The sequence below is a fragment of the Leuciscus leuciscus genome (genome assembly GCF_965113295.1).
Source record: "Leuciscus leuciscus genome assembly, chromosome: 15".
NCBI lineage: Eukaryota > Metazoa > Chordata > Actinopteri > Cypriniformes > Leuciscidae > Leuciscus > Leuciscus leuciscus.
The window spans coordinates 11,661,056-11,687,021 of NC_138739.1; the positions used below are offsets into that span (position 1 = coordinate 11,661,056).

General features: G+C 37.4%; 2 protein-coding genes and 1 long non-coding RNA gene across 5 annotated transcripts in view; all 3 read left to right on the forward strand.

Annotated features, from left to right (window-relative positions):
• Positions 1 to 4,496: 4,496 nt before the first annotated feature.
• Positions 4,497 to 9,068, forward strand: LOC309476371. The gene is made up of 3 exons (XR_014198072.1): positions 4,497 to 4,653; positions 5,994 to 7,452; positions 9,050 to 9,068. It is a non-coding gene; the product is annotated as an uncharacterized lncRNA (long non-coding RNA).
• Positions 9,069 to 9,089: 21 nt separating this feature from the next.
• Positions 9,090 to 18,428, forward strand: LOC309476314 (uncharacterized protein). 3 transcript variants are annotated; one of them, XM_082139607.1, is made up of 4 exons: positions 9,090 to 9,399; positions 16,141 to 16,473; positions 16,947 to 17,080; positions 18,015 to 18,428. In XM_082139607.1, the coding sequence occupies exons 2-4, from the start codon at positions 16,233 to 16,235 to the stop codon at positions 18,030 to 18,032; spliced, it is 393 nt and encodes a 130-aa protein (XP_081995733.1). In that variant the 5' UTR covers positions 9,090 to 9,399; positions 16,141 to 16,232; the 3' UTR covers positions 18,033 to 18,428. The 3 variants fall into 3 exon arrangements, with proteins under 3 accessions (XP_081995733.1, XP_081995734.1, XP_081995735.1); XM_082139608.1 differs by having other exon boundaries at positions 18,018 to 18,428; XM_082139609.1 differs by having other exon boundaries at positions 16,956 to 17,080.
• LOC309474958 (uncharacterized protein) overlaps positions 15,185 to 25,966 on the forward strand; it is a gene marked incomplete at its 3' end in the record, with an annotated part of 42,626 nt that continues 31,844 nt past the window's right edge. The window contains exon 1 of the mRNA XM_082137577.1: positions 15,185 to 15,529. Coding sequence (XP_081993703.1) covers positions 15,436 to 15,529 — 94 coding nt within the window. The remainder of the gene's footprint in view (positions 15,530 to 25,966) is intronic.

Sequence of the window (25,966 nt, forward strand, 5' to 3'; positions counted from 1 at the left end):
TGTTAGAATCATGGTTAGTTTAAAAGATAGTTCACTATCTTATCTATTAAAAATCTAACACACCAAATTCAGTTGAAATATAACATTCTGAACCAGGCATACTTTCAATACATACAGTTCAGAGAAGTAATTAGATAATCTGCTGGTTCAAATAAGGCCTCTGCCAGTGGGACATCATCTTGGATGAGACCGCGTGCATATTTCCACTGACCAACAGGTTTACAGGGCTGACTCACTCGATGGCTGCCGTATCGCCAAGATGTTTTCAGAAAGAGGGAAGAATAAATTACATTTAAAAATATGGTAACACTTTACTTGAAGGGGTGTGCATACGACTGACATGACACCTTCATAATCATGACATGACATACAGTATGTCATGAATATGAAGGAGGTTTTATGCATGTGTATGACATTAAGTGTCATTCGCTCAATTATGACATTTTTTATGCAAATATGACATTGTTTGAGATGTCTTTGTCATGACAACTTGACATAAAACCAAAACATCATAACCTGTCAGTGTCATAACAACTTGACAATACCAAGACAACATAAATATGTCATAAACATGACATAGCAGATTAATGATCAAACTTAAGAAACCACTTTATGGGTTAACAATACATTAAACTGTTATGTGGTTGGTTTTGACATTGGCTGTCATGAGGCCATTATAACTGTGTCATGAATATGTTTCTTGACCTCAAAAATTGAATTTGTCATTAAAATATCATTTTAATGACAAATTCAATCAATAAAGCTAAGTAGTTTCTTAAGTTTGATAATTAATCTGCTATGTCATGTTTATGACATATTTATGTTGTCTTGGTAATGTCAAGTTTTCATGACAAAGACACGGACAGGTTATGATGTATTGGTTTATGTCAAGTTGTCATAACAAAGACATCTCAAACAATGTCATATTTGCATTAAAAATGTCATAATTGAGCGAATGACAGTTAATGACAGTTGTCATAAACATGCAAAACCTCCTTCGTATTCATGACATATGTCATGATTATGAAGGTATCATGTCAGTCTTATGCACACCCCTTCAAGTAAAGTGTTACCAAAAATATTTTAAATGCAAAATTAAATATTGAGGCCACGTAGGCATAGGCCGCGATCAGCTGACGCGGTCAGCTGTCAAATCACTCCAATCATCACCATTCTCCTATCAGATATCCGGGAGGTTTTCCCTCACACCCAAAAAGGTGCAACTTTGACAAGCTATACCATAAATCTGGGTGGTATTTTGAGCTGAAACTTCACAGACACATTCTGAGGACATCAGAGATGTATAATACGTACATTATGTGAAAATGGCATAATAGGTCACCTTTAAACATACCCGGGTATCACATAACCTGCTTTCTAGATAACCTGTGTGTGTGTGTTTTGCACAATGGCACATTTTTAAAGAATTGCTCAGTTATTGGCTCATTTAATCCTTGAGGGACTGTTTTTGACACAATAAAAATGTTTTGAAAATGTAAACGGTTGGATTTAATGATTAACAGTGAAACTTCCTTAGCTTACCTTTTCGAAATAGTCAAGTCAAGTCAAGTTTATTTGTATAGCGCTTTTCACAATACAGATTGCATCAAAGCAGCTTCACAGTATTAAATTAAAATAATACAACAAAGTTTGTTTCAAGAGGAATTTATTGATTGATAAAATTAAATTAAATATCCCCAAAATATCCCCAACTGAGCAAGCCAAAGGCAACAGTGGCAAGGAACCGAAAAACTCCATCAAGTGACCTAATGGTGTCCTAAAACTCCATCAGGTGCCTTAATGGAGAAAAAAAAACCTTGGGAGAACCCAGGCTCAGTCGGGGGCCAGTTCTCCTCTGGCATTGGATAGAGGCCGGATTGAAGTTTGAACTGTAGGATTATATGAATGCCTGGCTGAAGAGATGCGACTTTAATCTAGTTTTAAACTGGGAGAGCGAGTCTGAGCAACGAACAGTATCAGGAAGACTATTCCAGAGTTTTGGAGCCAAATGTGAAAATGCTCTCCCTCCTTTGGTGGTTCTGGATATCCTAGGTATGACCAAAAGCCTTGAATTTAGTGATCTTAAAGAGCGCGATGGATTATAGGGCGATAGAAGATCCGTTAAATAGACTGGAGCTAAGCCGTTTAGGGCTTTATAAGTCAGTAGCAATACCTTGTAATTAATACGGAACTTTATAGGTAACCAATGCAGTGATGATAAAATCGGTGTTATATGATCATATTTTCTTGATCTCGTAAGAACTCTAGCGGCGGCATTTTGGACTAACTGTAGCTTGTTTATTGAGGATGCAGGACAACCAGCTAATAAAGCATTACAGTAATCCAGTCTCGAGGTCATGAATGCATGAACTAACTTTTCTGCATCAGAAACTGATAGCATATTACGTAGCTTAGCAATGTTTCTAAGGTGGAAAAAGGCTGTTTTTGTAACATATGAAATATGATTTTCAAAAGACAGGTTGCAATCGAGTATAACACCCAGGTCTTTTACTGTAGAGGATAAAGTAACAGGACATCCTATGATGTTAAAGTTGTATTGTGCGAGGTTTTGTGGGCGTTTTTTTGAACCGATAAGTATTACCTCTGTCTTGTCTGGATTTAATAAAAGAAAATTACGCGTCATCCAATCTTTTATATCTTTAACACACTCTGTCAATTTGGAAAATGTAGCGTTTTCATCCGGCCGTGATGAAAACGCTACATTTTCCAAATTGACAGAGTGTGTTAAAGATATAAAAGATTGGATGACGCGTAATTTTCTTTTATTAAATCCTTTACCTAAATCAATAAATTCCTCTTGAAACAAACTTTGTTGTATTATTTAAATTTAATACTGTGAAGCTGCTTTGATACAATCTGTATTGTGAAAAGCGCTATACAAATAAACTTGACTTGACTTATCCTGAAATAGTCCGTTAAACAAATTAAGATTTGAGGAGCGTGCACTGATATTTTCAGTTCCACTCGTTTGCGTGTTGTTTCAAGGCCACACCCACACAGGGAACTACACTAACCTTTTCCACTGGTGGCACTTGCGCTACTAACTTTTTCAGTTACTGGCGCAAAACATGATTTGGTCGCACAAATTATTTATAGTAAGCCGCTCTGGATAATAATGAACAATAATGAAACTGTATTGCATACAGATGTGCTTTTTATTTTACTTGCCATCTTTTAAACCACATGCCTTCTTGTTTTTGTTTTCTTTAACATTGGTTGGGATAGATTTACTGCAATAGAAAATACAGTACACAATAAAGTGCAAAATGGATTTCAACATGCTATGGTTGGCACAGATGGGCAGACTCCTGAACTCTTAAGTAGTGATGCACCTATGTGAAAATTGTGGACGATACCGATAATAACCGATATTAATATTGCTGATATGGCCGATACCGATATCTCTGTATAGAAAACAAATTTACTGATTATCAAATAAAGAGATATTTTCCAAAACACTTTTTTTTTTTTTTTTTTTTTACTTTAGAAATGACTTATGTTGGGCACCTTTACCTGTGTGCAAAATATGTCACAGATAGGACACACATGCATTATATTGCATTGCATTGCATATAATGTGTGCTGGTCAACTTGTCTAAAATGAAGAAACCCCTAGAAAACAGTAAAAAAAACAAAAAACAAAAAACAGGTGTATAATTAAGATAGGCTACTTAATTTATTATTCCAATATCCAAATATGATACTAAATAGCACAGGGAAAAGAGCTTCTATTTGTGACGTGCTGTCTTTGCGTTTGAACATTGCACATTTTAAACAGGACACGCATTAGCTGCATAAATGTTAGCCAATACAAACATATTTATAGAAAACAGTTGACAATGAATAGACATGAGTCCAATAATAGCGTAACGAATCACTTATTCTAAAAATAATACCAAGTAGGCTAAGTTAGACGAATCCGACATATAAAGAGGGCTAGCTGTGTTGTAAAACGTCATTTAACGAATTTTAAAAACACGGATGGATAATACAAAATGCTTTCTGACATTTTGACAGAAAAAACAAAAAAACAAGCAAGAACAAAATGTAAACTATAGCCCGTCAATTTTCATTTTACAATTATCTTCTCTCTGTGTGCGCGCGTCCGTTTGTGTGTGTGAGAGAGAGCTCGCGCAGCACTGATACAATGGTACGTTTTAATCTAAGTAACGGTCGCGGGGCTGAAGCCAACTTGATGTGTTGAATGCTCAGAGCACGTTATAAAACGTATTCTTAAAATACACATTTCTGTTTTAATAAATGCTCATAGTAAATCAGAGCATATTGCCTAAAACATAGGTACAAAAATAATCAGTGATACATTTGCGACCCATTAAAAATTAGGGTCGCAATGGCATTTCAAAAGGTCGCAGTGTAGTTCCCTGCCACAACAGGGGGAATATAATGAATATTCATGATTACTCCACCCACTAGAACAGTTTTTCACAGGAACACAACACTGGCCACGTCATCGCGCCACAGTGCATAGGGAGCCTCCTAAATTATTACTTTCACTTTAACTAGTGAAATGGAGTAGGCTAACACGGAGCACATTTCCAAAAATTGTTAAAATGAAGCATGTCGCCTCGATTTTGCTCTTATTGTCGTTCTGCCTACGTGTGTGTGATTTTGGTAAGACTTTAATGTTACTATCAACGATAAAAACAAACTTGACGTAGTTTTTCTTAGTAGGCTAACTTATCGGTTAGGGGTGAGCAGGGCTAGTTGTAACACATGGTTTAAAACTTCCCACACATGCTAGTAGCATGACGAAACTTTAGTGTATTTACTAGTTGCCATAACACTATGTAGAGAGAAAAAAAAATGCTCCAAAATTTACAAAAAATTATCTTCTGAAGATATCACTGGACATTTATTTAATCATAGCACAAATAAATGTCTTAAGTAATTTTTTTCATCTCTGTTTTTGTGTTTATTTAAAATTAGACAAATCTGATATTATTTTAATTTCCAATATGTTATTTAACAGTTTAGATAGTTCTGTAATGCTGGTCAGGTTTACCAACAGAAGACAGGGTTTAAATCCCAGTTGAGCAGGCGGGGGCATGTTGTCACACTGCCAATGTGCTCCTATTAGAACTATGTTATTGTATTCCATACTTGTATTAATTCTTTTAAGAAAACATGAGAAATAGGTGAATAAAGACTGCGAGTGAATGTTAACCAATTATTAATTATTATGATTATTATGTTTTGAACTATGCTGTGTTTTGCGGTGTGTTGGCGTTTATTTTTAATTATTAAAAAAATCCATTATTTTATATAAAAAAGTTAATTGTATTTCATTGTATCTTGTATATATTTATAAAAATAATAATAAGTGAATTTACACAAACCGAGAAAGTCAAAAAGTGTATGTGCCCCGCTCTCCCCTATATTTGCTTTACATCAGACAGATTTTTTTTCTTCTAAAAAGACATAAGGAAAGAAAGAAAATCAGTTAGTTTTAATTTAGGTTATTCAAATGATAATTTTTGGAGTAAAAAATTTAGCAAAAGTAAAATGAAAAAAAAAAAGGACAGAAACGGAGAATTATTCATTGATGAATTAACCGGAAAAAATTAAAATGTATGTGTGCTTTCACTTTTTGAAATGTTTGCATTTGCACTGTATTGTCTGAAAATGGAATTGTGAAGAGTTGCATGGACCAAAAACGAACGTAGCAGTTTCAATCGCAGCCCAGATCAGTTTCAGAGTCGTGAATGTAAAACATTATGGCCAAAATCTTGAAAATGTGTCCCTGTAGATGTACAGCTATTTATGTGGGAGACTAAAATAGCAGGATTAAAAATAATGACGATATGTTTAAAAAACAAAAAAACAATTTTATCTCCATGTCTTGGAAAATAGCACAATTTCCTTAAGTATTGATATGGGTAAACATTTTCACTGCACTTTCCTGTTGTAGAATGTTATTTGGCTTATAATTAACTGTTCATTTCTTCTTCTAGGGTTTTACATTGTTGGATCAGAAGGCGTGTCAGTGTCAGTGATGGAGGGAGATTCAGTCACTCTACTCACTGGTGTTCAAACAAACCAACGAGACAGATGGACTTGGTATTTTCAGTCCAGTAGCATAGCTGACGTTCCTGAATATTTTATTAAGCTCAGTGAAGAGCCATGCTTCTATCCATTGTCCAGACATCATCCAGAGATATTTACCCACTGTAAAATCACAAAGATGCTGGAGCCTATCCCAGCATCTTGGACCCTTTTCAGGGAAAAAATAATTATAGATCTTAGTAAGCTCAGTGAAGAGCAATGCTTATATCTATGGTCCAGATGGATTAACCACTGTAAAAGCACAGGGATGCTGGAGCTTATCCCAGCATCTCTGACCATTAACGGGGAAAGAACCTATGGAAGATTCCCATTCCACATGGATGTTCAGTGTACTGAGAGATTCAGACACAGACTGGAGCTGGATCATCAGACGGGATCTCTGACCATCACAGACGCCACAACTACAGACTCTGGAGTTTATTATCTAAAGGACAGCAGCAGCATGATTAGTATAAAGCGCTTCAGTGTTTCTGTTCATGAGTCTTTATGTTAAAAAGCAAGTCATGTACATTTAAACTGCAAACTGCATGTGCTTAGTGCTATTTTTATTCACAGTGATATTCAGAGGTGTTATTTCTCTTTAGCTGCATATTAATTTACACACTGTACAAGATAATTTCTTCAAAAACACATTCATTTGTTTCTAAGGGGATATGGTAGATTTAACTACAAATTTTGTTCACTATTATTTAACCTGTTTTGTTTTTCCATTGGTGTGTTTTTGTTAATCTGCTAGTTTCTCAAACAATATCTGATCATATTTTCTTATTTTCTGTTTTTATACACGTGTTATAAATCATATTTAACTCTTAATCCAAAGTGAAGAGGAATTGATGTAAAAAAAAAAGAAAAGAAAAAAGATGCTAAATATGTTCATAAACACAACATGTTGTAGAGACATGTTGCTTACTGAAAGTGAATAAAGAGCATGAAAATCCCTTTCATATCCACAGTTATTCCATGTTATAGTTTGTTGTTTTTAGCAAAAAGATCCTCCAGCATCTGTTGGTTTGTGTTTCAGGTGTTTCTGCTGCTGAACAAGATCAAATGAAAAGAAAGTTAGTGAGGGAGGGAGAATCTGTCACTTTTTGCCTGGTGTAATAAACACAAATGATTTGATGAAATGGTATTTTAATGACACTCTCATCACTGAAATCACTGGAGATCAGAGTAAGATCTGTACAGATGTTCAGTGTAAAGAGAGATTCAGGGACAGACTGAAGCTGGATCATCAGACTGGATCTCTGACCATCACAAACACCAGAAACACAGACTCTGGAGAACATAAACTACAGATCAACAGTGGCAGCAGCAACATCATTTGACACTTCACTGTTTCTGTCACTGGTGAGTCTCATTTAGTGACAATACTTTTTCACTTTTTTGGCCTTGGTACTGTGGTAGAAATTCCTGTGACTTAAGTAATGGTGTCTCATAGACCAGACACCCATGGTCCAAGTGTCTACCAGACACCTACGACTGGTACGACCAATCCAGATTATCCTCCGGTTTTCATTCCTGAGTCGGACGACGTCTTTCTCTATGAACACTTTCACTCATGAATAAGGTCTCTAGTTTTGCACTAACCTGCTGTGCAGCAGTAAACAGACAGACTTCAGATAATGCCTTTGAATGTGCTTTAATCACAGCCTGAGGACCTCGTTCCAATCACAGGAAATCCTCATGACAAAAAGAGTACAGCAGTTTATATAGTTATATAGGTGTGCATGGCAAAGGTGGCATGATTTAATTATATATTTTTTTGTAATATGATTGGTTGTTCATAAATGCAATTCAGTAAACCCCCTCCTCTTTTACTGGGCAGAAGTACATTTGAAACTTTTGATTATATATATTTATATATATATATATATTTACTTTCAGAAAGCTATCTTGTCTTGTAATCTGCACCCGTTATTACACTTTGGCAAAGTACTAGAACATTTTGTTCTCATTCAAATGTTAATCCTGCTTTAAAAGAATGTTAGTGAAATATGATTATCAAAAATTATATTATACTATCGTACATTACTTTTCCATTAAACCCCACATAAGTGGTAATTGTGTATTTTCTTGTCAAAATTCTGACTTTACATGTGTGCCTCTGTGAATGTTAAGAGATAGATAGATTGTTGTCGGTTCAGAAGAAAAGTTAGGCTGTTGCTGCTTGCCTGCCATTCTCACTCTGTCTGACAGCGTATGTGAACGCGCTGATGACTTATGTCCGTGCAAACAGCCTGAATGGGCAGTGTGTATGCAAACACACATTGACTGACAGGGAACACATGCTATAGGACCATTCGGACCGAACACAATGATTGAACAAACATTTTATGGTCATACGCCTTCAAAAGACGACATATATTTATAAGCATACATTTAGACCGTGTAGACTTGGAATTAAGCCTGTTCCCCATTATTATTTGATTCACGGGACCGGACACCAGTTATCTTACCATGAAAAACATTCTTCATATGTCAGCATAGGAGAGAAACTTGAGAAGATGTTGTATTCATGCCAGGTCTATGTGTTTCTCAGTGTTTTTTCTGGAGTTAGTACAGTAAGGATTGAGCTTAAATACACCACTGAGGGACTTACAACTTCCTTGTAAGTAGAAAACATGTTGCTTATGTTTAAAATGGAATGAATAACTCATGCTTACACATGGTACAATCCACTTTCCATATTAAGAAACTGTCTCTTCAGTGTATACATTTGTGTATACATTTTGGCATCATTTGTGTATCATTGAATGTATAGGATATGAGGAGATATTTATTCTTCTACTGTTTGTTTGCATGTTACATTATAAATCAAGACATATTTCTCTACTCAGTCTTTATGATCTATAGAAAAACATTTGCACAGCACTTTCCTGTTGTATGATTTTATTTGGCTCTTAATTAACTGTTAATTAACTCTTAATTAACATTTCTTCTTCAGGTTTGTTTGGTATTGGATCAGATGGGGTGTCAGTAGATGGGGTGTCAGTGTTTATGATGGAGGAAGATTCAGTCATTCTACACACTGGTGTTAATCGAGTCCGAAGAGAAATAATTAGATGGCGTTTTAATGACAGTCGTATTCCTCAAATCCATGGATACGGGAGTAGGACATGTAAAGGTTTTAAGTGTCATACTTGGTTTAATGAGAGAATAAGAGACAGCCTGAATCTGGATCATAAGACTGGATCAAAAACATCAGAACCTCAAACGCTGGAGTTTATGAACTAAGGATTATCAGCATAAGTGGGAGAATCCGTTTAAAAAAGCACTTCAGTGTTTCTGTTCATGGTAAGGCTTTGTTAAAAGCAAGTCTTTTACATTTAAATCACATCATTAATGTGTTAAGTGATATTTTTGCAGTGACATTCAGAGATGTTTTTTTCTCTTTACTTGTATTTTAATTGTCACAATATGTGTTTAGTTTAGTTCTCATGGACTTTTAGCTTGTATTCATCAGTTATCTGTGTTTCCTATGTTTCATTTGTTCCTCATTTCCTGTCACCAGTTGTCATGGACACTCATTTAATCATCACACCTGTTCGTTATGTTGTCATTATCACTGTGTATTTAAATCAAAAATGAAAATTCTGTCGGTAATTACTCACCCATTATGTTGTTCCAACACCGTAAGACTTTCATTCATCTTCAGAACACAAATTAAGATATTTTTTGATGAAATCTGAGAGCTGTCTCACTCCTCCGGCTTCTATTGTAATTGAAAATTGCCAGCCCAGAAAGACAATTTTAAGACAATTTTTAAAGTAGTCCGACAAGAATTCTTTTTGTGCGCAAAAAAACAACAACAAAAATAACAACTTTATTCAACTATTAATTTTCTTCTGTGTGGGCCTCTGAGTGAGTTCACGTAGTGTAACAGCGCAGCGCATCTGGGTTGTACGTCAGAATGTAGTCAAGTCAAGTCAAGTCAAGTCATCTTCATTTCTATAGCGCTTTTAACAATGTAGATTGTTCCAAAGCAGCTTTACAGAGATAATAGGAAATTTAAAAAAGTGTTGTGGCTTTATAGCAGCTCTAGAATAAAGTAATTATCCAGCTAAAGTTAGTTTGATTGATTCACTTCCGTCACAACGAGCATTAGTTATTAACTTAGGGGCTGCTAACAGAACACTGTTTTAACAGAAAACTCTTAAGTTCTTTCTGCGCAAACTTCAAAAACGCGAACCAGTGAGAACGGCGATGGCGTGCACATGCGTATTACGAGTTCAGTCTATAAGTATGTGCGTTTGAATATATGTGCACAGGCGTATAGTCCTTCCCTACAAATCAACCCTCAACATACTACTTGTCTGGCCTTAAAATTTATAATACAAATGTTTTATCGCTTCCGCGTTGCCACATGAACCGGAATTATCCCGACAACGCTTTATCTGTACAGAGATAAAGGGAGGCCTTCACAGGGGAGAGACTAGTTGACACTTCAGGACTGTGTTGTCGCCGCGTCCAGGCGCAGGTTCTTCATCAGATCTGGATACGGCCTGGATCCGGTGGACTGCGGTAAACCTCTGGATAAACAGAGAGACTAATATTAGCATAGACGCCATTCTTCTTATGATGTAACGAGTACATCAGGATTTATGGGAAGTGTTCCCGGTTCCGGCTGACCTAATCTATGCAGCCTAACATTGAATTATAGAAGTCTATAGTGTGTTATGTGTATGCTAGGTCAAAGAGATGTGTTTTTAGTCTAGCTTTGAACTGACAGAGTGTGTCTGCTTCCCGGACAATGTTAGGAAGACTGTTCCAAAGTTTTGGTGCTAAATAGGAAAAGGATCTACCGCCAGCAGTCGATTTTGATATTCTAGGTATTATCAACTAGCCGAAATTTTGAGAGCGCAATAGATGTGAAGGACTATAATGCGTTAAGAGCTCACTCAAGTACTGCGGAGCTAAACCATTTAGTGCTTTGTAAGTAAACAGCAATATTTTAAAATGTATACAATGTTTAATAGGGAGCCAGTGCAGTGTTGACAGAACTGGGCTAATATGGTCATACTTCCTGGTTCTGGTAAGAAGAACGTAGGCTCACTATTGGCCGACGCTGGTCATGTGTGTGATGCTGGCCAATAGTAAGACGTGACAGGGCTGTAGCAATGTTGTTGCGCAACATTCATCAACTGCTAGACGACGTCCTGACAATTAATTTTTTTATGCTAGATATAGGCTAGTTATCCCCCATTTACCATGTTATGTTTTGTGTGCAAAGAAGCTAGCTAAAGTCAGCGAATAAAACACTGAAACAATGATGAACAAGTGACAATAATATTCACAATAACATATCGATTTACTGAATAATTAAGTAAATCTAATTTCTTAATTTACCTTTGTAAAGAAACCACTTTGCTTAACTGGCTACTTTCTGCTGTCTCAGACGACTACATCTTTTCCTGTCGGCCCGTAACTTCTGCTGGTTGCAATTTTCAACCTCACCACTAGATGCCGCTAAAAATTACACACTGCACCTTTAAGTTGCTGTCTGTTCAAGGAGTGCTGAAATGTCAATTTTCTCATCAAAGAAATTTTGACTTCATTATGTCTTATAACTTTTGGCATATAGTTGAAATAATTGTCATACCTGACCAGAAGATGTTCAACACTTTTCCTAATGGTAAGGATTAAAGGATGTCTGAATACTAAAATAAACATAGCTTACATTAGCATAAACTGATACTGTAATTTACCCAAGATCACAAACTCCTTGATTTATCAGCTAACGTTGTTCTGTCCCTCCAGTTTGAAAGAACAAATAAATGTCATATTAGACAAGGACATTGTAAGTTGTGTTTGAATAATGATGTATCTTATTGAGGTAAATTAAAAGCAAAACTCAAGTATCCTTGATCGATGAAGAATGAGAAGGCCCAACAGGTGGTTGAAATTTAAAAGGCTGATTTTCGCGCTTCAGGGCAGTGACGAGTACATATGTTGTCCAGACACCCTTGTCACAACCTTAAGCAATGGCCCTCAAGTTCAACGGTGGTTTAATGTCAACATTGTGACAACTCCGTAACAACCTTCACCACTCAACGTAGTTTTAGCAACTTTTTGGCCATGTTGTTAAAAACGTTGTTAGAAGGTTGGGTACGATGTGCCAACGTTCTCTCTTTGCTGGGTAGGGTTGCATGATTTGGAGAAAAAAATCATTTTTAAATTGCAATTTGCACTTTAAAATGAATTTTATAAAACATTTTTTTTTTTTTTAAATAACAGGTTTGTTTTGCTGGGTTTTGCGCCCTTGTGCAGAAACTCCAAATATGCCTCAGTAATAGTAAGTAATATGACACATGTTGTTACAGGAAATCCCCTATGGGCATCATATTTATACATCATATGTATATGGACATCATATAACTGAATAAAAAGAAGATAGAAAGAAATGCTTTGAATGATTAAACATAATGTAATAAACACACAACTACAACAATACATGATTTATCTGTGTTCTTCAAGCCTCCTCAGTTATTTCCATAATAATAAAGTATATTTATAATGCAATTTTAATTAAACTAATCTAATCAATGCTAATTAAAATGCTATTTCAAACACTCGACTGATGTTATGAAGTGAGTTTGGAGTAAAACAAACTAGTTATTAAGTGTCTTTTGCTGGACAAAATAAGGTTCATAAACGCTTCTTGTGTTTGACTCATGTTGCTTTTCATTCAAAATGTGATTCAAACTTACAAGTTTGAGCTATAGCTATTATCTTGCAGAACAAACATAAAATGCATGGTTTAGTTGCAAACAGGAGGAGTGAAATGTTACAATTTACCCCATAGGGTTAAACATTCTCTGGGGTGAGATGTAACCAAAAAATGGGTTTTGAAAGCGTTTTAATCAAGACTGACTTTTCAACATAATTTGTGCGTGTATGTGTGTGTGTGTGTGTGTAACAAAAACGAATGAAATTAGCAAATGTGCACTAGCATACTTGTAACACATTAATTTGCCATTGTGAGGTATTGTCCAAGACATCCTTGAAAAGTAGGCTACCCCTTATCACACTTGCCCTGAGGCAACAAAAAGAAAAAAACAAATTTGTGAACATGCAAAATAAAATAAAAACTTCACAAAACCTGCCAAAAGGCTTCTCTACACCTTCATACACACACATATTTTTTATGTACAGTTCATGTCATTTTAAATAAGATTACTAAAGCAAAAAATCTTGCTTTCATCTCACACTATGTGCTCCTGTGACCATGTGTCAGAAAAGGACATCCCGCCTTCAAATGGTGCTTGATAGTGACTCCCAAACCTTATTGGACTGTTCTTTGATACTTTTTGAAACATTCTAATTGGTTGCAATCATTTAAAGAAAAATGTACTGAACATAGGGCTTAAGAAAACTTTCCGTTGCCTGGGGGCAACACTATGCAGTAGAGGGTTAAACACGTTGAGGGCGCGGGGACACATAATCGAGTGCTGCGTTTCACCCCACAAATACAACATTGTAAACTCTACAAAATAATATTATTTTTGCAACAATTATGTGATCGTAAAGATCAAACAACATGACGAAGCGTCACTACGTCATCGCGCTATAGATACAGTGCGTGGATAAGCATCCCAAAATATTACTTTCACTTTCGCGTCGACGTCAATGCAGATGAGGACCACAGCGCTATTGCGTATCAAAAGATGCAATGATGTTTTAAATGAAAAGTGGTGGAAATGAAGCTTCTGTTGCCTTTATTTCTCGTGTGTTTCATCAATCATGGTAAGATATTAAGCTTATGTTTTAGTCTCTCTTATTTAATCGATTTATATTCAACAGAAATGCATTTCACATTTTTTTTTTTTTTTTTTTTTTGCAGTGGGTGTTGTTATTTGACTCATACGAGTGTCACTCCACAGCGTTATCAGCTGCGCTCAAAGGATCTGGCCTTATATTGTTGAAGTTTGGTTATATTTTTTATTTTTTATAATAATTAATAATAAAGCAAGATGCCCTGCTAAATATATAAGATGTGTGGTTTATTTAAACTGCAATGGTAAAACATACATTAAAATGTTTGTGACAAATATGAATGGGAAGGAGAATAGCTATCAGCTTTCAAAAACTGATAAATGCTGCTTTCGGAGGACACATTTCAAGGTCGGAAGGCATCAGACGTCCGAATGCAATGTTAGTTTCACTTCCTATCTCCTGAGATTCCTTCATCTGATCGATTTTTGAAGGCAGGATAGATCTATCCTTTGTTGCCTTTGATATCCCACAATCATGTGCTTTCCATTCTGTGAAGGTTGAGCTAGAAACATAAAGATGGCGTCTGAAAGTTGCGGCTGGTCATCAGTTTGTGTGTAAATATAAATTTTTGATCAACGTTTTCCACTTATGTCATTTCTAGCGAGAAATTACCATTGTAGTCATTAAATATTCACTTAGTTTTCTCCTAAGCTCGCTCTATTTTGCTGTAGATCATTAAACATAACACTGCCTCAGAAGTGTGTCTGAAATCAGTTTCGCGAGTAACCTTCGTGTGCAGACACTGCTGGCAAAGTCATTGCCTGATAGAGAAATGAGACAACAAGTCACTGCCTACGTTTTCGGACGCAGCCGAAGACTCCTGCATAGGAAACACCTGTGTATCCCCACTCCTCGTTCCTCGCCTCCTCGCAGTGCAGTTAGAGAATTGAGATGTCCTTTATGATGGGGTCGTTGTGAAGTGAACTTTCTGTGCACAATGTGTTTTTGAAATTTGTCAGATTGTCACAACATTGCTGGATCTCATGCTGTAGACCCAATTCTGTTCCTGGAGATCTAACTTCTTGTAAATTTCAGCTCCAACCATGGTCAAAAACAACTGAAACAGATAATTAAGATCTTCATGAGCCCTTGATAATTACAGACAGGAGTTTTTGATCAGGATTGGATCTGAACTCTGCAAGAAGCTCGATCTCCATGAGCAGGGCCTGTAAATCAATAATGTTTTTCTGCTGTTTGTTTAATTGTTACATTATGAATCCCGACATATTTCTCTACACACAATCTTTAAGAACATTTTCACATTCATTTACTGTTGTATAATGTTGCTTGGCTAATAATGAACTGTTGATTTCTTCTACAGGAGCTTCTGGTGCTGATACAGTTTCAGTGTTTGTGAAGGAGGGAGATTCAGTCACTCTAAACTCTGGTGTTCAAACAAACCAACAAGACAGAATTAGATGGTATTTTAATTACACTCGCATCGCTCAAATCAATAGAGATCAGAGTAAGATCTGTACAGATGTTCAGTGCAATAATGATACTGATAGATTCAGAGACAGACTGAAGCTGGATCATCAGACTGGATCTCTGATCATCATGAACATCACAGACACAGACTCTGGAGTTTATAAACTGAAGATCAGCATCGGCAGCAGCGACAGTGAAAAGACCTTCAATGTTACTGTTCATGGTGAGTCATGTTAAAAGCATGTCTTGTACATTTAAATCACATCATTAATGTTATATTTGTGTTTTTTCTTTAAATGTATGCACATGCAGCATAAAGAATTTCTTCAAAACACTAGAAAATGTTGTAGATTTACATATATATATATCAGTATTGAAAACGTTTCAGACGTTTCGGCCATCCAGACACGTAATCCAATAAACAGGCAGTGGGTCAAAACACAGGTAGGCAGTCCAAACAAACAAACAAAAACAAAACAAGACAGGCAGGGGTCAGAGGCAAGAGAGTAATCCAAGGAACAGGCAAGAAATCCGAAAACCAAGAAACAAGAAAACCAGGAAAAACGCTCAGAGTTGCAGTGTGACACTAAACAAAACTTCGCAATGATTGAATGAATGAACAAGGAATAAATAGGCTGAAACTAACAAGGATGATGAGACACAGGTGAATGCAATTAGTCCGGGCAGTGAGTTATGGGAATTGTAGTTAGTGAGAGAGTGACAATAGTCGGGTGTGGAGTGCCCTCTGGTGGTTCTCAAGGGCACTCCAGCTGGTGACCGTTACAGTGTCTGTCCCTCAAAACAAGATCCAGCATCTGTTAGTTTGTGTTTCAGGTGTTTCTGCTGCTGAACAAGAAGAAGTGAAGAGAAAGGAGGGAGAATCTGTTACTTTATACACTGGTGTAATAAACAACACAAATGATGTGATGACGTGGTATTTTAATGACACTCTCATCGCTGAAATCACTGGAGATCAGAGTAAGATCTGTACAGATGTTCAGTGTAAAGAGAGATTCAGAGACAGACTGAAGCTGGATCATCAGACTGGATCTCTGAACATCTCAAACACCAGAAACACAGACTCTGGAGAATATAAACTACAGATCATCATCAACAACAGCAGATTCAGCATCACTAGAGTGAAGAGATTCAATATTACTGTCATTGGTGAGTATAAATCAGCCATTCAATGCATTTTCCTTTGAGGAATTAAATGAACAGTTCAATATTTTAAATCAACCCAATAAATGGGCACTGGACTGTTTAAAAAAAAAAAAAAAAAAAAAAACAGGAGAGGGGGAGGAGTACTCTGGGTCTGGGGGGGAAAGGGAGTACTCTGGGTTCGGGCAAATTCCAAGCTCGGAGCCCTGCCCCCGGACAGCACGCCAAATACGCATAATCTTTACTCTGTTTAATTGATGTAAGAGTGAACTCGTGAACTAAAAAAAGTGCTTTGTTTCCTGTTGATCTCTCAGTGCTGATGTTGTTTTAGCTGCTGTTTCTAAAGACAACAGATGAAGCCATTAATCCGTAAATAACTGATGAATAAAGTAGATAGGTTTAAATATCCATCTAAGATATTGGTAAATACTAGGTGGATTATCATTCACTGTCTCGTAATAATGTCTGTTTCTCTGTAGCTGTTCCAGGTTCAGGTTTGTCTTCAGGAGCTGTAGCAGGAATAGTTGTTGGTGTTCTGCTGGTGTTTTTAGCTGTAACTGCTGCTGTGATTTACTATCGACACAGCAGGACCTATACACCAGCAGCACAGAATGTAAGTATTACATACAGCTGATTTAGCAAGATATATGAGATTTAATTAGTTATTATCCTTTCTATTTAACACTACAGAAGCAGATATTCACCGGTGAGGCAGTCAAATCAATCAAAAACACTAATAACTGCCAGATAACATAAAGTGTAAATATTTTTCAGATAGCTAGCATCTTATTCTAAAACACCAATATAACAGTTTAAGTTAACTGTTAACTTAAGTTAACTAAGCAATTTAAATGTGATATTGAACTCACTATACTTCAAGTTTCTATTACTGTGGTACAAAAGATGTAATGCAGTTTAAGATGGTGTTAAATATTTATGAACTGAAATCCTCTGTATGAACAACAGAAAAAAAAAAAAAATCCAAGTCTGTAGTGTTTGTGTAACTGAAACATCAATCCTTCTCATCACTTTAAAGCAGCACTCAGTAGCTTCGGGATTTCTTCGCTGTATTCTCGCTTTTTGCTCGCAGGTTTCTCTCTAGAGCTCCCCCCACAGCTTCGGAATAGATATTTGACAACACTGTTGTAAAAACTCGTTGGTGATTCTCAGACACCAGAGGCTAGTAGATCAACGACATCAAAGCAGATGGGACATTCTTTAAAACGTCTTCTTCATTCGGGTTCGGACAGCGTGAGGGAGCGCAATAATGACAGCATTTTAGCAGATTTCTTTTGGCCGTAAAGCAATTGTTTACATCGCGAGACCTGATATCACGCGATACTTCCTGCCGTGGCGGCCGGCGCCCCGCCGTCTCAAAGTTGCAAGTGCGGATTTTCCGCTCACGGGCACCAGGGGGGTGCGAAACGACCACCATTCAACCCGAAATAAGTAATATAACCATTCCAATGACTCCGAAGCTGTTCAGTTAAGGTAAAAAAGTTACTTAGTTCACCTTTAACCTTCTGTGAATCTGTGTTTTCTTACAGGAGAATGATGACTTGTGATAACTCACCATGTGATCTGAATGACAGTCCTTTGAGGAGGAGGATACGTCCTTAAATCAGAGTCAGACTCAATTAGATACTTTCATTGAGAGGCACACTGAAGAGAATCAGGAAATGATGGAGAGAAGAGGATCAGGTGAAACTCTCATCGCTCACAGAGTCATTGTGTCACGAATCCTAGATTTCACTAGTCGTTATTAATACCAGTAAAATTTTGAATGATTTAAATGATAAACTAACTAAATTATTGCATATGGTTTTGTAGGAGTTTCCCTTTCAGACGCAAAATTTATGTGAGGAGAATATTTAAATGAATCACTCAAGGTGATTTACTAAGGTTTGCGCTCGTCAATGTACTGGTGTGTGCGCCATTATTAACTAATGGTAACTAACTAGCTGGTAGATTGTGTTGGTCTTCATGGAAATAATCTGACTGGGTCTGTGTTGTTTAATTTGCGTCAGTAGATCATGCGCAGAACTTTCCACTCAAATCTGTGCATTTTTGGAATTGCACTCACACTAATTTGCCCTGTTTAGTAAATCTGCCCCTTAGCATTATGCACTATATGAGTGTAACGATGAGGCAAACGACGAAGCAGAGAGAGAATCCACATGCAAGCACTACTTTAATGAAACAAACAAGAAATCCAGGGCAAACAGTGGAACACGGAACTCAGGACAGGGACAGGAACATGGGACCAGCTACAACGACCGACAAACAACAACTGAAGCACAGAGGTTTAAATACACAGGCAAACAAGCTAAACAAGATAACAAGGGGGCGTGGCTAATCAGAAACACCTGGGGAGACTAATAAACAAGAAAAACTACAAAGGACTACAAAACATGGCACAGGACATAACAAAAGTCCACACAAGACAAGGGGAACACAAGACAGGAATCATGACATAGCCCCCCCACTTAAGGAGCGGATTCCAGACGTTCCTCAGGAAAACAGTCCAGGAGGGTGGTGGAGCGGAACTGCTCAGGAACCGGCCCGGGAACAGGAACAGACAGCGTGGGGGCGGCCATCTTCTCCGGAGACACTGGCTCGCCGGTGGCCATCTTGTCCGGAGACACTGGCTTGGCGGCAGCCATCGTGTCCGGAGACACTGGATCGGCAGACGTGACGTGAACAGTCTCTGGATCGGCAGACGTGACGTGAACAGTCTCTGGATCGGCAGACGTGACGTGAACAGTCTCTGGATCGGCAGACGTGACGTGAACAGTCTCTGGATGGGCCGACGTGACGTGAGCAGTCTCTTGATCGGCAGACGTGATGTGAGTAGTCTCTGGATCGGCAGGCGTGACAAGCTCAGGTTCAGGAACAGGCTCAGACTCAGGAACAGACACGGTCTCAGGAACAGAAAGAGACTCAGGAAGCGTGGAGGCGGCCATCTCTGCTGAGGGCTCAGGTTCAGGCGTGGCAGCGGCCATCTTTGCCAGAGACTTTCTCTCAGGCGTGGCGGCGGCCATCTTTTCCATAGACGATCTCTCGGGCGGCTTGGCGGCAGTTATCCTGGGAATCAGAATCAGGCGTAGCCGCCTACTAGGCTGGAGATTACCCTTTAATGCTGCTGGATTCATCTTTGGTCAGTCGTTCTGTAATGATGAGGCAACGACGAAGCAGAGAGAGAATCCACACGCAAGCACTACTTTAATGAAACAAACAGGAAATCCAGGTCAAACAGTGGAACATGGAAATAGCCACAACGACCGACAAACAACAACTGAAGCACAGAGGTTTAAATACACAGGCAAACAAGCTAAACAAGAAAACAAGGGGGCGTGGCTAATCAGAAACACCTGGGGAGACTAATAAACAAGAAAATCTACAAAGGACTACAAAACATGGCACAGGACATAACAAAAGTCCACACACGACAAGGGGAACACAAGACAGGAATCATGACAATGAGCAATAAAATAACTAACATGTTACTATCAAAAGATCAGCGAGTGCTTGATGTTTTTCAGTATAGAGGTTTAAAGCAGCTACAGTGATCCAGACTGAAACAGTGAGTGATTTGGCATGTGAATTATTATTTCATGTCTGTTTAAATCCGCACAGATAGAACTAACTGCATTTCCACAAATAACTCACCAAGATTAAAATAATATATATATATATATATATATATATATATATATATATGTCTTGTACTCCATTAAATCAAGATACATTTCCTCAAGAAGCAAAATTACTTTAGAAAAAGGTCTTGTTTTTGCAAGTGTTTTTACTGGAATTGTTGTTGTAACTGGAAATCTACCCTTATATTGTTTCTATTTTAACCACTAACACTAACCCTTGGTTATGATCAGAAAACAATGGTTGACCAACTCTGAATAGCATTAGCAGAGCATGTCTAGCAGCGGCTCTGGAGACAAAGCTCTTATGGTGAAAAACTTTACAGGGAGCATATATTTTTTCAATGCCTGTAACTGGACCCATATATTATACAGGCTGCATTATTTTTTTTTACTATGGCGTTAAACCTGAGAAATACTAGATGTGATGTTTGTCAGCAGGAGTGTTACAGCACAATGCGCTTACTTTATTACTTCACTGACTTTATTAGTAACTTCAGCTTGTCCGCTTTCTTTTGGTAGCACACTTGATCTCTTGTTACTTTTTTGTATTTGTATTTCATCTGCTCATTGTAAATATGTAGCATATCAGTAGAGGTGTCTTTTTATTTTTTTTATTTTGTCAGGTAAATGTTTTAAGAAAAGTAATTTTTACCATAAATCAGTTCGAAGTTGATACAAGTGTTGTAGTTTTCCTAACATATAGAGTTTTTTAAAAGTTGTTTTAGTAAGACAAATATTGTGCCTTGCACTTGACATTTTTCTTTCTGGTTTCCTTATCTTTAGAATGGAAATGGGAAAAGTTCATTGAATTAAAACCCACATAAACAATTTTCTTAAATGAAACAATAGCATTAACTTTGTATGAATGAGTCTTTGAATGTTTACTGTATGTGATCAATATTATTAAAACACGATTCACTCTAGCGGATGGAATCTGCGTGTCTCTAAAATATTTTTTTTTTGTGTGTTTTCAGAAATAAACGTGGACTAAACTATAACAATGAATCATTGAGTTAAAAATGATTTCATCACTGATTCACTAAACTTTCACCAGCAGTTATTAGTGATTGTTACTACAATAAACCTATTATATCAGAAACCACTCAGAAAAGACTCTTAAACTCTTTAAAGAAAATCTCATATTAAATTATGATTTTATAGTATCAGTGTTGCTATATATGTGTGTGCGTGTCTGAGTGTGTGTGTGTTTGATAGCAAAAGCTATATTTTGAATTAAATATGGTGGAAAATACCACTAGGTTATAGTTTTAAAGGTGTGATATTAGAAAATATGCTCATTGCTCGGTCAGAGATCCAGTCTGATGATCCAGCTTCAGTCTGTCTCTGAATCTCTCTTTACACTGAACATCTGTACAGATCTTGCTCTTATCTCCAGTGATTTTGTAAGGCAGTACCCCTCCCCATTTATTTCATCTTAAATACTATTTAATTTAATTTCAGTGTTTAAACAAGTTATCTATATTCTATCTATTATATTATCTATATATAGTTGTTGTTTCATTTTTCTGTATTCTTTGAGGTATTGTTATTTGTATTTATTTATATTTAATGTTTCTGTTCTTTTCATGCTCTATCTGTACAGTAGGATGTATGTATATTGTCCGTCTGTGACTTTTAAAGTAAAAGCTTGGCAGACGAGATTTGGAGAAGGCAGATCTGAAAAGGTTGCGAGATTGGAAAAAGAAGAGCGAGAGTACTGCGAGACGATTGAGGATGAGCATTGTTGTCGATGTTGTTACCGAGACTGTATCTGGGTGTTGCGAGTGTTCTTGAAATAAAACCCGACCTTAAATCTTCATAAAAACAAACGTGTGGACCTAGTGAGTAACAATTTCAGTGATGAGAGTGTCATTAAAATACCATTAATAGTGTTGTGTTGGGTTATTTTAAGATCAGTGTCTAGAGTGACTGAAAAAGAAAATCTTTCTGTCAGGGTTGGAGGGAGACAGTTGAAGATCTTGTCTATTTGCAAAGCAGAAAAATCTACAGCTCAGGAAAACCACAAGAGTAGCTACTTAAAGCAAACCAAACCACAAATGAATTAAAAACATAAAAAGCTAAACACACGTGATGCATATATACATTTATGATACGTATCTGAATCAGGATGTGGGTTGTATGATGTACACTATTGTTCAAAATTACCCATGAGACTTGTGTAAAAAACAAACATTCCTGGTGTGTTCTGCTGTTGTGAATTACTATCACTGCAGTAACTCTCTGTGAAAATATGTATTTTTTAATCTAATAAACCAAAGAAGTCTGTCTTTAATTGAGTTAGTTATTATTATCATAAACGTCTTGTTTTGTTTGTTATATGGAGAGCCTGGTTAATCAGTACAAGAGACCATTGACTACAACTCTTTATTTTTATTATAAAAATGTGTTATCAAATGCTAACAAATATATACAAATTATATAGAGACACTCATGGGTTCACAGAGATCATCGCACCGTAGCGGCAACCATTCAGTTCTGACGTAACAAAGCTTCGTTTACTGAAATCACGTGACTTTGGCAGTTTGACTGTAGTCGTTCCGAACCACTGAATATCACAAAAACATTAGACTTGCTGTTCATAAGTCTAATGTTATTAACACATTAACACATTCCTGTTGAGTTCAAAGTGCTCTGATGCATTTACTTGAAAAACCCAGCAGAAAGAAATATTTATCAATTAAATCATTGGCAGACGTGACGTGAACAGTCTCTGGCTCGGCAGAAGTGACTTGAACAGTCTCTGGCTCGGCAGACGTGACTTGAACAGTCTCTGGCTCGGCAGACGTGACGTGAACAGTCTCTGGCTCGGCAGACGTGATGTGAAGAAGCTCAGGTTCAGGAACAGGCTCAGACTCAGGAACAGATGCGGTCTCAGGAACAGAAAGAGACTCAGGAAGCGTGGAGGCGGCCATCTCTGATGAGGGCTCAGGTTCAGGATCTCTTAGGCGTGGCGGCGGCCATCTTTGCAGTAGACGATCTCTCAGGCTACGTGGCGGCAGTTATCCTGGGAACCAGAATCAGGCGTGGCCGCCTTCTTGGCTGGAGACACTCAGGCGACATGGCGGCGGCCATCCTGGGAACCAGAATCAGGCGTGGCCGCCTACTTGTCTGGAGATTCCCCTTTAATGCTGCTGGATTCATCTTTGGTCGTCGTTCTGTAATGATGAGGCAACCACGAAGCAGAGAGAGAATCCACACACAAGCACTACTTAATGAAACAAACAGGAAATCCAGGTCAAACAATGGCACACTGAACTCAGGACTGGAACATGGAACATGGAACATGGATATTTATCAATTAAATCAACATAAATAAACTAAAATAAAAAGAAAGCTCTAAATATCAGTCAATGGTATTGAGTTGATTATCTGTTGCTCTCTAATAATAAAATCTTACAGGTTTGGAACGACATGAGGGTGAGATAACCTTTTAATATTGAGTAAATTTAATATCAGTCACAAAATGACAGAACCTTACACACAAAGACAAAACTCTGTAACAATGCTCTGTAACAACAAAATTTTGACAAAATCTGCAGTTACAAAATCTGTAATTATTATTTTGTTTTTTGCCTTGGAATTGTCAAACAGCATTGATGTATTCAGTAGGCATACTTTATGTGGTAAAACTGTTTTGTGTAAAGCAGAAGTCAAACTATTCATCTAAACTAATGGGGGGAAAATGCCCTGTAAATTCGACTTGAACATCCATAACCCTGTCAGCATTCAGCAAAGTGAAGCATTCACTTGACTGGAAAGAAAGTGTGGTGTTTAGGAAAATCAAAACATGGAGCTTTGAAGCTTCCTGTTTGAAACAATACTAACTTACAGTAATGCCAAATGTTCATGCAGAACCTATATTTGTCCAGACATCAGGTCAAACCACATTTATGTACAGGCATAAAGAGAGAGAAAGAGAAAAGGGAGATGTAAATACACAGTTGGAATTTTGAGGCTTTAAGAGTCGATCTTGAAAATGCTTAAATTTAGCCCTTCACGAATCCATCAATATCTCACTTCAAACCCCTCAGAATGATCCTGCTGTGTGTCCGCCGGGATTTCCAAATAATACTCAAAGTTAAACCAGTCCAAAATGGTTAAATACCTTGCTGAGAATAAAAATCTGAAGTTTGTATATCATGTCATCAATAGTTTTTAATGTGTGCTACATGTGGTGATTCTCATCAGTCTCTATAGACTCAGCTAAGGTTGTCATAAGAGGTTTCTAGTGAAAGCATCACACAGCTGGATCTGGTAAGAAAAAATAAATCTTCTCATGGCGACAGGTGCGTACTCTGTGTGATTTGGGCAACTCGTAAAATATGTACGATTTAGCAAAAATTGTACGAATTCATACAAGTGAGGTCGTATAAATTCTTACGAATTAGCCACCTCGTACAAAATATCTATCAATTGCAGTGAGACCAGGTTGGTCCATCTGTTTGTATGTCACAGAACTTAAAATATACAGATCTGGTTCAATTATCAGACAGAAGATGATCAGATCTTGGTCTTCCTAATTTGAAGACCAAGATCTTGATGCTGAAATCTGGTTTCACTTTCTTGAACATTGCAAGATTGGGTCAAGGGTCTGCAGTCACGTTACTGCTCTTTGTAATTGCTCTTACATTGACGCATTATTGACAATGCGTTATAGGGGGAAATTAGTTTTATTGAATCTTTTCCCGGTCATTAACATGTTATAACCAACTGGAAGCATTAAAACCAAGCAACAACAGCTATTAAAACTCAAAAAACAATTGAAATACCAGATGAATGGCCATAATATCAAGTAACTCCCCATATGCAGGGCTGATGGAGGAATCTCAATATCACGGCCTACTACCATCACATCAAGCTCCTCAGAGCTGGATCTCGGCATCAACAAGTTCTCTGATTGAATCTAGCAGAATCTAACAGATCACTTGAACTGGCAAGAGGAGATGGGATGGGAAATAAATGGGAAACTTCCCCCTTCTGAACTTCTTTCTTGAGAACTGAATGAATGTGCTCTGCCCCAAAGCAGATAACAGAGCTTGAGCATGTCTTTAAAGAGGAACACACTTCCTAAAACACTTGCTTTCTATTACCACACGCCACAACAAACAGCTCCTGAAGACTAAAAATATGATGTTGTGTAACTTAGGCATCCTCCATTCCTAGAGCTTCTAAACAAATGGTTTTTTTTTGGGTGCGGACTGATGGGGCAGTGAACCTGAGGAGTCGGTCCTAGAGCTCCTCCTGTGTTTAGGGAAAAATCGGGTCTATTGGAGACGTGAAATCGATTTTTTGGGCACGTCGAAATATACCCACAGACACAGTACAATCCGCATGGGATAATCTCACAGTACAGCAATCAGCTGTACAAAATATGATACACCAGTTTTTTGCCAGTTTATCTCTTTTAATTCTTTTCATAACTGTCTAAATTGTCAAAAGGTACCTGAGGGGGATTTACTCATGATGGTCAAAGAAACACTGTGGTGACTAGTATGGGGATACTAGTCCAGATTACGGGGATACTAGTCTGGTGGGTTTAGTTAATCCACAGTATTGTAGTGGGGGAAACCCCGAGGGTCTGGATGATTCAATTTGTGAGCAAGATGTGAGTGCTAACCTTTTTCAATTGAGGTGAAAATGGACCTTTCTAGAGACGTCTACAGTTATATTGGCGTGCCGAGGGAAAAACCACAGAAAAGACTGACCATCATGGGAAAATCTCAGAGTATCCACTGTACGTCCGACTGACTGCTGTATTCTTCCTTTTGATTCTAATCTGAACTCAAATGGCACTGAGAATTGGGTAAGAGAGAAACATAAAC

Coding starts and splice junctions, on each gene's coding strand:
- LOC309476314 (XM_082139607.1), top strand. CDS start 16,233: ATGACGTGGTATTTTAATGACACTCTCATCGCTGAAATCACTGGAGAT. Junction 16,474..16,946: donor ATTCAATATTACTGTCATTG/GTGAGTATAAAT, acceptor GTTTCTCTGTAG/CTGTTCCAGGTTCAGGTTTG.